Source organism: Muscardinus avellanarius (genome assembly GCF_963383645.1).
Source record: "Muscardinus avellanarius genome assembly, chromosome: 7".
NCBI classification, from domain to species: Eukaryota; Metazoa; Chordata; class Mammalia; order Rodentia; family Gliridae; genus Muscardinus; species Muscardinus avellanarius.
In genome coordinates, this window is record NC_137793.1 from 30398497 (window position 1) to 30416279 (window position 17783).

At 37.9% G+C, this 17783-nt stretch overlaps 1 protein-coding gene across 1 annotated transcript; it reads right to left on the reverse strand.

Annotated features, from left to right (window-relative positions):
- Window positions 1–465: 465 nt before the first annotated feature.
- On the reverse strand, window positions 466–9198 carry LOC308265051 (uncharacterized protein C5orf46 homolog; the record flags this gene model as incomplete). Its single annotated transcript, XM_080698674.1, has 4 exons — window positions 466–534; window positions 3288–3354; window positions 4678–4843; window positions 9129–9198. The coding sequence occupies 4 exons, from the start codon at window positions 9196–9198 to the stop codon at window positions 466–468; spliced, it is 372 nt and encodes a 123-aa protein (XP_080554800.1).
- Between the last annotated feature and the right edge of the window lie 8585 nt (window positions 9199–17783).

The window sequence follows — 17783 nt, forward strand, 5'->3', positions numbered from 1 at the left end:
CCCTTCTACCTCCGGGTTACACTCCCAGACCTATTTTATATTTTTATTTGGAAACAGGGTCTCTTAAGCCAGCGTGGCTGACTTCGAACCTGCGTGATCCTCCTGTCTCTGCTTCCCAAGCACGGGGATTACAAGCGTGTGCCACCATGCCCGGCTAACATTTATGTTTTAATATTTCAATATCCATCTAGGAGAGAACTGAGGAAGAAAAAATTAGTGCTTCTGAGTGTTCAAACCATGTTGTTTGCACATGTGTGTGAGCTATGTAGGATGGAGTGACTATGTAGGACATAAAGATTGTTAATCTTTTCTCTTTGGTTTAAGTTCAGCAAACTTTACTCTTCCCGTGAGTAATAACTGTGTGGATATGTGTGCCTTTGTGTTTTCAGAGTGCTTTTTCCTCATTCAGAGCTGGACATATATAAGCAAGTGCTGTAGTTTGATGTGGAATGTCTCCCCAAAGTTTCATTTGCTAACAGCTTGGTTTCCAGGTCCTTGCTGTTGTGAGGTCATGGAATCTTTAAGAAGTGGGGCCTGGTGAACAGTTTTAAGTCATTGGGAACATGCCCTTAAAGAGGATTGTGAACCCCAATTTGTTCCTCTTTTTCTTTTAACTTTAGACCATGAGTTGGATAGTTCTACTCCACTACATGCTTCTGCCATGATGCGCTGCCTCACTGCAGGCCCAAACAATGGACCAACTAAGCATGAATTGAAATCTCCAAAACTGGGAACCAAAATAACCTTTTCTCTTTCTAAGTCAGTTATCTCAGGTATGTGCTATGCTGAAGGAGAGCTGACTACACAAGTTTCCAGTAGAATAGTGTCAAGAGCCAGGCCCCTCGACTCCCAGAACATATTCATCTCACGAGTAGCCTTCATCCCAAGAAAGTCTTATTAATTTAGCAACCAAGGTAGTAAAACTACATCTGTTTAAAATTAATTAAAAACTATAATAAGAACAATGCAAGAGGCATATAAATATACATATTTATATATGCCTTTTCTGTTGTTTTGCATGGGTGTATAAAATTATTATATAAAATCAGTCAGACCTTTTAGTCTTTGCCTGGTATACTATTAATTTAGTGGCAAGTTTAAAATTAAATTAACCTGGGGAGGTCATTTTGATGACTGCCTGTTTTCTCAGAAAATTCCATAAATCATCTTAAAAAAAAGAAAGAGAAGAAAAGATAAGTTATAATTTAGACTGAATAGAAGCATTGGAATGATCACTAAGGTGTCTTATCATGCTTGTGGCATGATTTTCTTCTCTGAATTTTTCTGTCATAAGGAAAAAAGACAAGATTTTCACAATAGTCGTGAAATTGACAAGCCGTTTGTGCACAATTATCTCAATGACTTGTCAACAAGCCTATTTATATGCCTTTTCATATATAAACTAATAAAGGCAGATATTTTGGTATATTTCTTATAGTAATATATCCCCAGTGCCTAGACAAATGTCTGACATATAAGATGAATTAATCAATATTTGTTGAATTTATTATTTATTATTATTATTATTATTATTATTATTATTATTATTATTATTATTTTGGTGGTACTGGGGTCCCTGGAAGTCCTTCTACCTCTAGGCTACACTCCCAGACCTATTTTATATTTTATTTGGAAACAGGGTCTCTTAAGCCAGCCACGCTGGCTTTGAACCTGTGCGATCCTCCTGTCTCCGCCTCCCAAGTGCAGAGATTACAAGCGTGCGCCACCACACCCGGCTGAATTTTTATTATATTTTACCTGGGAAGAAAAAAATTCCTGAAACTAAAAGATCAGACTATGTTTCTAAATCATATAGTTGATAAGTTGCAAAGTTTGAAGCTTTGATTCCTAGAGTCATTACTAAATGCCAGAAACACTATACTGCTTAAGCATTGGGTTACCAGGATAGTTTTAGAGAAGGTAAACAATACCTGAGATATGATTTGTGAAGAGATTGTAGTGTAATGGAGCAAACATGCTCAGATGTGAGTAATCTAAAATAGTGTGAGAAACGTGCTGTGATGGAGAATTCTACAAAGCAATATGAAACCTTCAAAAGTGAATAATTGAGTTTTGTAATTTAGGGCTTTGCGACTTCACAGAGCTTGATTTTGAATTGAACTGCAGAAAGTGATTGAACTGGGCCCATTGGAAGAGTAGAGTTTGTCTACTAGATATTGCTGGCAGAGGAAGAATAAAAAAGCATTTGAAAAACCATTGTGGATTTATACAAACATGCTCTGCTCTGAAAATAAAAATAATCTGTCATTGATCTATCAGGTAGTTGGCTACAGGAGCAAGAGATAAGAATCAACATCTGAGAAGAACCTTTACCATCAGCCTAACTCAGTGGAAATTCATGAAAGTGTTCCAAACATGGCAGTGATACTACCAAATTTGCATTTAAAAATAAGAGTCTCTGGTAGTATAGGTAAAGGATAAATTGGAGTCAGAATGACAAGAGAGAAAGAAAGAAAGAAAGAAAGAAAGAAAGAAAGAAAGAAAGAAAGAAAGAAAGAAAGAGAAAGAAAGAAAGAAAGAAAGAAGAAAGAAAGGAAGAAGGAAAGAAAGAAGTAAAACTAACTAGGAATCTAGTAAAAAGAATTCAGGAAAGAGATGATAAATGGCTCAACAAGATCACCTAGTCAATGGAATCAAAGAAAAGGACTAGTATTAGAAAAAATAGAAGGCACAATATTCAGCCATTGGATAAATGTGAAAATGAGCAGGAAAGATCGAAGAAGACTGCTAGGTTTCTGGATTCTGGGTGAATGGGGCTGTGAGTTTCAAGATCAGGAAAGATGAAAGAAGAAAGAAAGAAAGAAAGAAAGAAAGAAAGAAAGAAAGAAAGAAAGAAAGAAAGAAAGAAAGAAAGAAAGAAAGAGAAAGAAAGGAAGAAGAAGAAGAAGAAGAAGAAGAAGAAGAAGAAGAAGAAGAAGAAGAAGAAGAAGAAGAGAAGAAGAGGAGGAGAAAGAAAAGTCTAGGCTATCCTCAAAACTGTTACCTTCCTGGCTCAGTCTTTCAAGTACTAGTATTATAGGCATGCACCACCATACCTGGTGATATTGATAAGGCCAGAGCTGACAGCAATTCCTTAATAGTTCAGGTAGTAAACTTTTAGGGTTAACACAATAAAATATGTGCCATTTTGTATCTAGTAAATCCCTTATGGATAGAATAAAAAGAACAATTATTACAATGCCTTGATTTGCTATGTTGTTAATATAACAATATCAATTCAACTGGAGTCTGATCTGTACTTTGTATGCAAAGAATGGTACTCTTACTATCTTCTTACTGCTTTTCTTCTTGTTTGCATCAACAATCATGGAAAGGGAGCAGTTGTGAAAGCAGCTACAATGGAATACATAATAAAAAACAAAAACAATAACAACTGAAATTTTAATCATTTGTGGAGAAGGATCTTAGTAGAACCCTGCTAAACCAAATAATACATTAGTTTAAGCAGATGAGAGATTACAGGAAGACCCTTGATTACTTCTAAGTAGAAGAGCCTCTTTATTTGTTGAGTGTTGTATTTGATAGTCTAATAGAAACCATAAAACATTTCCCCCAATATACAAGAATTCACATGTAGCTAAAATATGAATACAAACTTAAATGCTATGTGGAATTTCAAGGTGCAGCATGTAACCCAGAGCAGTTGATCAGAGAAAGGGTTTTGTGTTAGATTCACCTGGAAAGCTTGTCTGAAAAGCATGCCCTTAGCCCTGCCTTCAGGTAGATGCAAGATGGGATGTAGAAACATAACTGTTTAAAAAAAATAAATTCTTCATTGAGTTCTGAAGCAGGTGGTTAATAGGCCGCATTCTGTTAAAGTCTCGTTAGTGATCTGTGCAGGAGAGGACTTGAGAACAGAAGCTTAGAGAGAGAAACATAGAAACTTCCTGGAAGTTCACAAGTGTGAATTTGATCTTGGAAAACTGAAATTGTGGAGACTAATGTGGGAAGAATGAAGAGTAAGAAGTATAGTTTCAAATCAGAGCTCTGTGGGATGAAATAAGATGATTTAGGGACTGGGCACAGGATCTTGGAAACAGGCTGAGAACACTGGAAAAGCTCTGGGATGGATGATCTTTCTCTCAGGGGTCAAATGGTGATAAAAACAAGCCCAGAGTTTCTCTAGATTGTCTTTCTTGAGAGATTATCTGCTGCCTCTGCTAATCCTCTTGAGCTAGTCAAGTTAGAAAATACACACAGGACTCTCTGTGCCCATCACTACTGAACATATATCACTGTCCCTTGCCTTTGCCTCATAATTGTGGTACTAGCATCAGTGCATCCTTTATCCCTTAGCTTTACAGATGAGCAAACAGAGGAACTCAGAGAGGGAGGAACTTGCTCAAGATGGTGTAGTAAAATAGCACCCAACTCAGGACGAGAAATTGGCTTCGCCCCTGGTGCTGAGCTCTTCATCTCCCTATCTGGTCCTAAGATTAAAAAGAAAAATGTATGAAACTCTATGATGGGAATGAGACCACCCCGAAAGACTTCACGGCAAGTCATGTACCAAATACATCTTAAAGTAGGTTAATGTTTTTCAATGAAAGATATAATGCATTGGTTTATGTCACATTTTTTTTCTTTCATTTTAATGCAATATAGTTCATTATCTACAGCAAATTGGACAAAAGCAGGAGTTGGATCGATGCTTACATTCCCCTGCCCATCGATCGGAGGATGAAATCAAAAGCATTCTCAATGATCTCTGTGCCCAGGATGTTTAGGAATTTGGGGAAATCTGGCACTGAATTTTTGTCATCTGGCTTGTTCTCTGGTTTGTCTTCTGGTTTTTCATCTGGTTTGTCATTTGGTTTGTCCTCTGCAAAACAGAACACAGAAGTGGTTCATAGCAATAAGAAAGGGAAGTCTCTTTTCCATAAAGGGAAGCTTTATATCCCTTTGTACCCCATTCACTAATTACACAGCTTCATATAGCTACATTCATTAAACTTTTACTGTGCTTCTGGTTACAGTTTTCACAGGCATCATCTCCTTCCTAAGAGCAAAGAAACAGACAGCCGCTGATACTCAGGAAAAACATTGGCTCTGTTTTGTGGAAAAAAAAAAACCCCTGCAGCTCATGGCTGTTAAGTACTTTCCCTAGAGTTAATCAGGTAGCAAATGCAGGGCCAGGGTAGACATACAGAATGTCTGTTTTTCCGTGTAATCTCCAGGCCTATGATGAAGCACTACTACTAACAAAGATGAAATAGCAATAGGTACCATTTGTTGAGTGCACATCTATGATAGACAATCTATACCTATTGTCTTATTTTATCCTCACAATTCTATAATGTAGAAAAAAATTATTTTCTTAATTTAAAGATAGAGAAATGCAACTGTGGAGCATCTTAGAAACTTGTTCAAAGTCACAGGGTTGGTAAGTGGCAGAAATTTAATTCATACCTATGTTTGTCTGATAGTAAAAATCTAGATATTTAAGCACTGTGATGTCTTTGACAGAAACATCATTTAACTTGTACTTCTTTCAGAAGACTTAAATTAGCATAATAATAATGATGACAAAGAAATTCCATCACTTGTCTAACACCCAATAGTCTTGAAAATAACGATTCTCTGAGTGCTGTGCAATTCTACTCGTGGCCAGTCTTATGGGGTATGTATTTTATAGTTTGCTGGAATAAAAACCCAAATAGATGAGTGACTTGCAAAAGACCCTACAAAGAGTAAGAGAAGACGGAACTGTAACTTCAGGTCTCCTACACATGGCCCTTAATCTAGTGACCTTAGACTGAGGGCCAAAGATCCAGAAAGTGAGGTTGCCTTTGTGTAGGTACCTTGGGTTGTTTTGGGTTTCCTTACTGGTCTTTGCCTTCAGGAGATGTGAGGAAATTAAAGAATGACCATGGCTAGAATATGTATAATGAGCCTGCTTACAGAATGAAGTAGGACCTTTATCATTCAGATAAACAACAAATTCTTTTTAGTATCAAAAAAATACACACAATATTTAGGACCTACTTATACTAAAATATTATTTATTGCTTATCTCAAATTTATATTTGAGTGTCTTATATTTATATTTGGACTTACTATAACCCAGCTTCTAGACAATATACTCCATGACTTCAGAGGAAGGACACGTAACTAGCTGTTTATGGAGGCTGTCAAAATACATCCAAAGCTTTGCATTTGTATCATAGCCTAAAATATAAACTATTAGTAAAAAAGTTGGCATTCAATTCTATGAACATTTATTATTTTTACACTGCCATGACCAAAGATTTAATAGCTACACCAGTCTGGGACCTATAACCAAAATTGATATACTAATCATTATGCACTTGTTCATTTAGCCATCGAGGGATCTCTTATTCCAAAGGTAGTTTTTTTTAAAAAATTGTGTGTATTTTAATTATTACATCATATTGAGGTACAGAGTGTCAGAAAAACACATGCACACAACTATTGTTACCCTCCCCCTCCCTTCCCCACCCAAGAAGGTAGTTTTGTGAGCATAGCATTATACACAGAGCTTTTATATAAGAGTTAAGGTGGAAAAGGATAAATATAGAGGTAGCATGACTGTGTAGCATAAAGTGTAGGATGACTGTGATGTGCAGTGGTTCATCTTCTTCATGAGAGGAAGGATCTGATCCAGGACTCTTTTGTAGGATGCCAATTGTGAGAGATATAGGCTGATGCTTTCAGCACATGCTTTATCCTCATTCAACTCAGCGATGATATTGCAATTTTATAGAGATCAGAGATACTTAGGGAAATTACATGACTCACCTGAAATCACTCATCTAGAAAGTGGCTGAGCTCCAGTTTGAATCTGGATGTTTTAACTCCGCAGAGCATGTTATTCATGTTAGGTAACTCTGCCTCTACGTAATTGTTCTCTGAAGATACTGACAAGTGTCAAGCAGTAATTCCTTGCATGTGAGGCGAGTTCTGTTTTTTCTATGTTCCCATTTACCTACTTGCACAATTATTTAATTTTATTGACCTTTTATTTTAATATGACACTAAATACTGGCTTTTCAATATGCAAGGACCTAGGATTGGAGTGTGTGAAGATCAGAATTTCAGCCTCAATCTTCAACTACATACATACTGAGGGTTGTTTTGTGTGGATCGTTATGTGGCTTGGAGCCTACAACCTGAGTTTGTTTCCTGTCTTCAACCAAACATTACACATATAGCTTTGTATCCAATGTGCAATTACTCTCTCTCTCAGTTTCCTCATTATGGTTTTATCAGAATGGAAAGATATTTTACATATCATTTGTATGGATCATATGTGTAATATGCATATATCTATTATACTACCAGGGCCAAGTTAAGCTCACAGTAATGTATGCTGCATTATTACTTCTGGTATTAATAATAATAGCAACAAAATAGTTAAAACCTTTTCTTCTCTAGTACTTTAGTAGATTATGAAAATTTAAATTGTCAAGAAAATTTATATCTTACACACAGATCATCAAAACTCATAGTCATATATTTCCTTTTTTGCAATATAATATAGAACAGCCTTTATTTCAATGAACTGGTCAAATTTCTTAGTCAAAGTGATTGTAAAGTTCTGAAGGAATACAAGTTTCTGGTAATTGTATAGTTTTATAGTTTGCAAAGTGATTATAAACCATATTCATTTTGTGGGCATGGTGGCAAAGGCTTGCCGTACCAGCTACTCGGCAGGCGGAGGCAGGAAGATCTCAAGTTTGAGGCCAGCCTGGAAAATATAGGGAGACTCCATCTCAAAATAAGAAAAAAAATTAAAAAGAGCTGGAGCTATAGCTCAGTGGTAGAGCCTCTCCTCCCCAGGGGTTAAATCCTCAGTACCCCCAAAATTGGCATATTCATATGTTACTTTTATCTGATGGTTCTCTAATTTTATAGGTGAAGCAACTGAGGCTCAAAAACAACAAACTGATTTAATCATACTTTCAAAGTTCATGAGAGACAGAACCGAGAGTGGTCTTTATAAGACAGATCTCACCTGTCCCTTCACCGTGTTGATTGCTTTAGGAGTAGAGTGGGCACAAACATCTCCATGTCTCCTTAGAGTAATCCTGTTGTGATGTCTTCTATGTGTCTTGCTGATGGACAGTGAGGGGCTTGTGGGTGTGAGTTCTGCCCAGTTACATTTAAAGACTCCATTGCCAAATATGTAAACTATGTGTGTGTTCTAACTTATCACCCTCAATAAAGACAAGTCAAGAGCTCATTGTCTTCTACAGACTACTTCTACTACTACTACTACTACTACTACTAATACTACTAATAATAATAACAATAATAATAATAACAATAATAATAACAAACAATTACTACTATTGATAATGCTGCATGCTGCCTGTAGTCCTTCAAATGCTTGGATCAGAAATGAAAAATGATGTGTAATTATAATGGCAAGAATCTAGGGATGCAGAAGTCAGTGCCAAGTGTCATTTCCACTTGTATTCATGGTCAAGAAACTTTCCCTCTGCAAGCTCAGTTTATTATCCTGTAAGATGAAAAGTGACAAAACCGTGCATGTTTACTTAACAGGATTATTATGAGAACCAATTATGATTATATATATAACAGTAATGGCTAATATTGAGTGCCCATTACTGGTTTCAGGTTTCAACTTGTTGTCTCCTCTATTTAATTTTTATAATAAATTTAGGAGTAGGTTAACTATTAGTGTTTTTATACATGTATATGATATCAAGAAAAAGTAAATAGTATGCCTGAAGTCACATTTCTGGTTAGTGGAGAAGCTGGCCTGAGAGTTATTCCAGAGTGCATATTCTTCACCATTGAACATGATTAGTTAAAATCATTAACACACACTCAGCTCTCAAGAAGTTTGTAATTACTAATGTCAGGATATCATCTGAGTAAACAAGAAACAAATTATTTCAAACTTTATATATTCACTGAAGATGGAGACTTTAGCTGAAGCTGACTTTAATTTAAAAAAAAATCTCTATTTTTTTTAGAAGTTATGCTTCTTGGCTCTGAGTCTGATGCTTTTTCTGTGGTGCCTAAAGGCCCCTCCCCCTCTATGTTCTGGATCCATGCCAACTTCTTCCAATCACTTTTAACCACTGCACGATTCATGGGCCGTGATCAGAAGCACTTACCTGCATGGCAGGTCAGGATTAAGACAAGCAGTCCCAGGACAACTGTCAGCCGGAATACTGAGACAGCCATTCTTGTGGCACTGGGTATTGATGCAGATAGGTTGCCCAGATGTGCCTGAAGCTCTGCTTCATTTATAGAGCATCTATAGATGACATCATCTGCTATGGAATTTAGATTGTTGCTCAAGATGTCTGCACAGTTTGCTTTTGAGATCGCTGCTAATGAACCCTGCCCTATCTTTCAAAACCAAACGCTTTTCAAATAGGAAAAGAAAAATCTTTATTGTTTTTCTGATGTGTATTTATAAACAGCACTGGAGAACACCTGTGAGGGGAAGTTCCAATCCCAGCATTGATACTTAAATGGATATCAGGCAGTGTCAAGGAGCAAGCAACAAATCATACTGGCAAAGTGACCCACTTCCCTCCCTGTGTACTTGCCTCCTTACCTATGCTCTGAGTCAGACACCCATCCACACGTGGTGTGCCCTTGAACGTCCCTGGGCCTTTGCTCCCGCTCTTCCTTCTTCTTGGGATACCTTACTCATCATCTTCCCTTGGAGTACTCCTATTTCTTCCATAGGCTCAGATTTAAATGCTTTCTATTCTGTGAAACCTTCATGGACAGCATTCTATCTTCTTACTCCTGAGAGAGATTTCTCCTTTTCTCTTCTGCCTCCTGGAACCCTTGAATTTTGTTTAAGAGCTAAGTACTTTAGTAGCCTTCTTCCCCTTCGGCCTTTGGATCTATTTATCTACAAATAAAATTATAAATAACAATAAATACATACTCATGAATATAACATGTTTTAAAATATGTATACATAGTTAATTGCTAAATCAAGCCAGTTAGCATATATATTACTTCACATGCTATTTATTTATTTATTTATTTATTTATTTATTTATTTATTTATTTTGGTGGTACTGGGGTTCCTGGAAACCCTTCTACCTCCAGGCTACACTACCAGACCTATTTTTTATATATTTTTTAAATTTGGAAACAGTATCTCCTAAGCTGGCTTTGAACCTGCGTGGTCCTCCTGTCTCTGCCTCCCAAGCGTGGGAATTACAAGTGTGCGCCACCACGCCTGGCCCATTTATTTTTGATAAGAAAACTTAAAATCTACTCCTGCTAACTTTCATGTATACAATACATTGCTACTAACTATAGTCACCATATTGTACAATAGATCTCTTGAATTTATCCCTCCTGTCTAACTGATATTGTATATGCTTTGACCAACATCTCTGTTCCCTCTTCCCAGCCTCTAGGAACCATCATTCTACTCTGTTTTTAGTTTACTTTTTTAGATTTCACATGCAAGTAAGATCCATGACATTTGACTTTGTGGGTGTCTCATTTCATTTACAGAGTCTCCAGGTTCATCCATGTTGTCATGAATGACAGGCTTGCTCTTTTTTTTCTTATAAGCCAAATGGTATTCCATTGCATATATACACCATACTTTCTTCATCCATTCATATGTTGATGGACGTGTAGGTTGGTTTTTAGCCTTGGCTCTCTTAAGGGCAACGTGTTTTATTACTTCGGAATCCTCAAGGGACCTTTTCATTTGCAATGGCTTTGGCTTTGACTTCACTTTCTTTGGAGGCTGGTCTGGTTCTTCCAAGAAGAGACAAGCCCTAGATGTACCAGATATATGTCCATCTAAATGTCTTCATTTTTTCTTTCTTTTTTTTTTTTGTGGTACTGGGGTTCCTGGAAACCCTTCTACCTCCGGACTACACTTCCAGACCTATTTTATACTTTTGAATTTGGAAACAGGGTCCCTTAAGCCAGCGTGGCTGGCTTGAAACCTGCGCAATCCTCCTGTCTCCGCCTCCGAAGCACGGGGATTACAAGCGTGCGCCACCACGCCCGGCGACTGTAGGCTTCTTGAGTGTAAATGTGCAAATTATTTTAAGAGTTGAATACATATTACTCAATAAATATAGAAAAAAATTTTAAGATTAGGAGTTGAGTCCAGTTGTTCTCCTCCACTGCAAGAGCCCATTGCACTGGTAACTACACCTACCACCAAGATCACCTTTAAAAGTTAAGTCTGTCTTGCCACCTTGAAAAAAAGAGATTAAATTTATTTGCATTTGATGAAATCGAATGTTGAGTTAAAGACACTGCTATGTGTCTTGGAGGTAAAATTTCCTTCTTTCTGGATGCAAACACTAAAACTTTGGCTGTAGTGTAGATGATACTATTTATCTTAAGGAATTCTGTAAGTTCAGTTAATTCGAATGAGGACTGTGGTTACAGGTTAACCAAAATTTACATTTTATAGAGTGTCAGAGGTTAACTTTATGAATGGAGAAATTAACTGAGATATCAAAAAAGAGAGACTTGTCCAGTGTCTCAAAGCCAAGGTTATGACAAGGCCCATTTCTCCCAAGCTGGAATTTTTACGAGACACTGATCTACTTGTTGAGATCAATCCAGCCATCTTGTGCAGAGTGGCCTTCCCAGACCTCACCAACCAATCTCCTTCAAAATACTCTGGCTCTATTTCTGTTACATAAAAGGTCACCATCAAGAGACAGTTACCCACACTTGGGGCTCACAGAGGGTTAGAATTCTGCCATCAGGATGACTGTTTTCTTTGGAGCACTGTGCTTTTCAATGGGCTACTGGAGAAATGACATGAAGGTTCCCTCTATAAATCACACCATGGATTCTGACACATGGTAGTGTTTGCTTGGGAAAGGATATTATGATATTAGGGAAGAGGATACTTTTTTTAGTTTACCACAAGATAAATAATAGAAGGTCTATATAAAAAACTATAATCATAACCAACAAAAATTTTCCCCCAAAAAATCTTTTCTTTTCAGCTGAGACCTGAAGCAAGAAGGAACAACCCAAGAGAAGAAAAGAGTAAGAAGACAGCAGGCAGAGAAAATGAAGGGCGGGAGCCTGGAGGAGATGGGCAAGCAAAAGCACTAGATATTGAGACTTAGAATTCATCCTTCAGCATTTGTTCTGTGGCTGACTTTTTTTTTTTTTTCCAGTACTGGGGATGGAACCCAGGGGCATTCTACCTCCAAGCTACAGCCCCAGCCCTATTTTTTATTTTTTATTTTGAAACAGGGTCTCACTGAGTTGCAAAGGGCCTCACTAAGTAGCTGAGGCTGGCCGCGAACTATGATCTTCCTGTCTCAGCCTCCCAACTGCTGGGATTACGAGCATGTGCCACCACGCCCTGCTTTGTGGCTGATTTAATGACTCATTTTGACAGATACTAAATTTCTGAAAAGAATTCTGGTCTCTTTTGTTCATCAAGGTAACTTTGGTTTCTAGGATAGTACCTTGTACATAGGAGATAATCAACAAATCTGTACTGAAGCAATGCATTAGGAGTTCTTTTGAGAGGGGAAGTCTGGACTTCCCTAATCACTCTGTGTAACTCTGACAAATAACTGATACCACTATAAGCATCAGTTTGTTATCTGTAAAATTGGGGTGATATAACTTTGTTTATTTATCAATAAGGTTTTAATAATATGTGAGATAGCAAAGATAAAATACCCGATAAACTGTAAAGAAACTTTATTAGTATTATATTAATAGTACTTAAGGGGTTATGACATTTTCTTCTTGACATAAACAGATTAATTTGACTTTATGTAAAGGAGAAACTGAGATTATGAAAAAAGTTTTTTACCCAAGATAGAAAAAGGAAGCTTTCCTCTGAAATACCACACTAGCCAGGAGGTGTGCAAATGAAAGGAATAAGGAATTCTTTAATTTCTACAGATACTTTCATACTTAATTGGAAAATCATCAGGATTTCTTCTCATGGTAAGAAAGAACCACCGCTTGGGTTGGCAGTCTCATGGAGAGATGTCAATTTGTGCATTAGTGATTAAAAGCATGGACTTCAGGTTCAGATAGAACTGAGTTTCAGTTTCAGGTTTGACGCAAACTGCAGGGACTCTGTGAGCTTAAAGTATTTCCCAATTTCTCTGTACCTTGGCTCTGATGTCTATAAAAACAGAAATAATGATACCTCTTGGATTCATTATGCAGATTTGATAAGAACATGTGTACAAAGAGCTAGCACAGTGCCTGTACCTACTAAAGGAAAATTAAGTAACAAACTTGTCCTTCTATTCTATTCTTATACTATTATATTCTCCCATGCCCTATCATATTCTATGCCACTTTGGGTTGTTCCAGAGAAAGAAATGATACTTAGCCATGTAAGCAGCGATATATTAATAATAATAGGCTGCTTACTCTAGTCAGGAGCCAACTAGATGCAGCATATTACCAAAGCTATTGGGAGGCTACCATTATTACCTTCATTTTACTTAATAAAATTCAAGGCTGGAGAAGTTAAGTAATTTGCCCAGGGTTACAAATCATGTATGAGCCAGACCAAGGTATCAGACCTAAGAACACGTGACTCAGGAATTCCTGCTCTTCACGGTTGTATCTGTTCCAGGGCACATGTTGAGCAGCTACTGCTAGGAAAACCTGGCCCAGAGGAGCCCAGCAGCTACCAGCCTGTCTGCTGATTCATTGCTATCTGCGTTTTTTTTCTCAGTGGCCTCTGAAAAAAGTTCTAGGCCGTTTCATTTGCTTCTGTTTTAGCTCAGTTTAATATATTAGACATGTAGGGTATGCAGGGTCACCTGTGCAATGGACAATTAAATTTAAATTTCAGATAAACAATGAGTAAATCAATGGGCATGACGGTGCACACCTGCAATCCTAGTACTTAGGATGCTGAGATAGCAGGATTGCAGGTTTGTGGCCAGCCACAACTTAGTGAGATCTTGTTTCAAATTAAAATAGAAAAGAAAATAGGACTGAGAATGTAGCTCAGAGGCAGAATCAATCTAGGTTCCATCCCCAGATCACACACACACACACACACACACGCACACACACACACACACAATATTTTAGTATAAGTATGCCCCAAATATTTCATAGGATGTACTTACACAAACATTATTTGTTGTTGAGCAAACATTTATTTTTTTCCTTTAAGAAAATTAAATCTAATTGGCCATCCTGTAGTTTTATCTGCTCAACTTGGTAATTGTACCTGGAGAATCTGTCTTAAATGTTTTCTTATATAAAACATATTGTGAAGTACAAGACTAAAGGGAATGAAATACATCAGTAAACTAGAGTATCTGAGAAGTTCAAGTTATATATAGAAATGAGAAGTTATTTATTTATTTATTTTTTGCAGGTCTGGGGATGGAACCCAGAAACATTTGACCTCCGAGCTACACTCCCTTCCCTATTTTTTATTCTTTATTTTGAAACTCCGTCTCACTGAGTTGCAGAGGGCCTCACTAAGTAGCTGAGGCTGTCCGCGAACCGCAATCCTCCAGTCTTAGCCTCCCACATGCTGGGATTACAATCATGTGCCACCATGCCTGACTAGAAATGGGAAGTTATTAAAAGGATTATGATTCTCTTTGTGTGTGTGTGTGTGTGTGTGTGTGTGTGTGTGTGTGTGAGAGAGAGAGAGAGAGAGAGAGAGAGAGAGAGAGAGAGAGACTGGGAATTGAACTCTCAGAGGCACTCTACCACTGAGCTACATACCCAGTGCAATGTTATTTTTTATTTTGAAATGGTATTTCTTGGTTGCTGAGGGTCTTGTTAAGTTGCTGAGGCTGGCCTCGAACCTGCCATCCTCCTGTCATTACAGGCATGCACATCACATCTGGCTCTAGCTTCTCTAGCTTCTCTTTAATGTGACAATTGGGATGTTTCCCCCTATGCTTCATAAAGAAATCACATCTAGACTATGTTTGATTCCTGTATGCCTCATAAATAAATTATAAGTCCCTCTTGTTCTTGAATCATTCCAGCCAAAAAGTTTCAGACCAACCCTGAAAGAGATGCTTATGGATTCTGGCAGAAGCCCCCATTCCCACGAGGTCCATCTGCTATGGAGCAAACATAATCTGTCACCTTAAAACCTTTCTATGTGTAGCTATAACTTATCTGATTCTCATGCCATGGATCCAGTAATTATTTGATGTGCATTTACTAAGCTTGTACTCTACCAGGTATTCTGCTAGGCCCTAGAAACAAGAAGACACAAAACACTAGTCCCTGACCTCACCTTTGTTAAGGAGGCAGACTTTTGTAACCATGTAATTGCAACTGAAATAGAAAAAATGTTAATGGAGTTGTGAACAGATTCCTATAGGTGGCCAGCAGGGAGTGGTGAACATTGCCTAGCAGGGACAGGGTCATGGAGGTATCATTTGTTTGGGCCTTGAAAGACGATTGTGTAGGTGTTCACTATGCAAGTGAGGTGTGGAGAAGACACTTCAGGTGGAAGGAATACCATCTGAGAAGGCGCAAAGGCACGGAAGAGCAGAGCAAGTTTCCAAGAAAGAAAACACAAATTTTGATTGTGTTAGAAGTGGAAATTAAAGTGAGCTCGCTTAATCTTAAAGTGTGCTTTAATTAAAGCTTTTGTTAGGAAAATATAATGGGAGGGGGGAGAGCAAAGGAAACAAATGTTATGCTGGGTGGGGAGTAAAAACAATTGCTAAGAATTAATGTAACAGGGTCCACTTGGAGCTTTTGACCTTGAGAGGTAACAGACGGCCTGTTTCAAAGCTCATTGTTTTTCTCCTTTCCTTTTTTTTGTCCCCCTATCTTTCTCCTCCTGTTAACAATATACATGCTCTTCTTAGTTTCTGACCAGAAAAAAAAAAAAAAAAGAACTGGTACCTATGGGTCTGTAAAAGAGTCAACTCAAAAACAACTAAGACCTCAGTTGTGTCCTTCTAATAAACACACCTGCGTGATCCTAAAGAGCTAGCTCTAAGAAGGGACTTCTTTCTCCTCTGCTCAGGAAAAATCAGGTTTTTATGATCTTAAACTTTAAGTCTATTGATTTGTACAGCTCACTAGCAAATCAATAAAATTTATTTTTCCTTTTTTCCAAAGGCTTGCACCAATTATTTGATTTGGCAAATTTGGGAAAGTATCAAATTTCCAGTTACATTAAAAAACTCATGACTAGCAACTTTTCTTTTGTTCTTGCCTCCCTAATCAGAATTTCAGATACCCACCCAATTGTCAGTTAGAGATGAAAATGTTCTATTCGACTCTTTATCACCACAGAACCAATTATCTGACACAGTCCTATCAATTCTCTTCTCAAATACCCTTAGAACTTACAACCTCCCCTCAAGTGTCGTAGTTGGGAGTTTTGTGTGGACTCTGCAGCAGCCGGCCTAGGCCTTCCTGCTAAGTGTTTCCCCACATTCCAGACTGTCCTCCACATGTGGCCACTTATTATCTTTTTAAACTGTACCCATGTTCATCTCCTTTGTCATTTCTCTTCTCTAATGACTTTTATGACTCTACTGCATAGAGGGAAGGCCTTCCATACTTCACTCACAGTCTTTTTGGCTTTGTCTCAGGAGTAGTATGGTGTAATTCCTAGAGCACTGGCCAGATGGCCTGCATTAAGTTTCTGACTTTGCCAGGGCTAGTATTTGCCTGGCATGTTCTGGAATGTACACACTGGCTGCTTAAATCCAGTCCACCATGCTGAACTAATGTCTATGTTCTCATTGTTAAATAATTGAATATCCTTCCCATTACTGGGTTTGTTATTTGGATAGTTTCTTATACTCTCTAAACTTTGGTTCTCCAGCTTCAATATAATCAGAGGAATATCAGCCTCATAAAGGTTTTTAGTATGAGTGCAAATGAGTTGGTGCTATAAAAAATTTAACATCATGAGATTCTTTTTATTTATTTATTTATTTTTGGTTGTACTGGGGGTGGAACCCAGAGGCTTTCTACCTCCAGGCTATACTCCCAGACCTATTTTATATTTTATCTGGAAACAGGGTCTCACTAAGTTGCCGAGAGCCTCACTAAGTAGCTGAGGCTGGCTTTGAACCTATGCGATCTTCCTGTCTCAGCCTGCCAAGTGTGGGGATTACAAGTGTGTGCCACCACGCCCAGCTATGAGATTCTAATACATGTTGACTCTGCATTATAACCTCCCATCACTCTCTAACCCTGTCACTCCCCCTCTTACCTTATCAGATAGACCTGCAGACCTTTCCTTGCTGTATCACCCAGTTTGTTGGACTATCCAACCCCCATCAACTCATTTTTCAAATATTCCATTCTTTAGAAGGACACTGTGACCGCGTTGTTAATCCAATCCATGGCAGTATTAATCACTTCTATGTGCTCACTCCGCACACACCTCTATTATAGCATTATTGAATCATAAGTTATTGTTTATAGACCTGTCACCTCCATTAAGCTACAGGTTCTCCAAGAATGAGACAGTCCTTATTTATCCTTGAACACCCTTTGCTTACAACCATGACTGGCAAATAGAGAGTGCTGAATAAATGTAATGAGTGTCCAACGGAGGTTTATGAAATGTGTGTCTGGACAATATGGAACATGGTAGAGGTAATTCCAGGGTCCTGCTAGAGGAGAGCCAAACTTGAGGCCAAGGGGTCTGGTATAAATATAGAAGGCAGCTAAGAGCCTGGTGGTTTTTGTTTTCTACCAGCTGAAACTATGGCCAAGGGTGGAGACAACATTCCAGAAGAGGCACTTTATCACTTTGACACATGGGATGCAGTGAGGGAGAATTTAAAATATTTATTCATTGATTTAAGGTG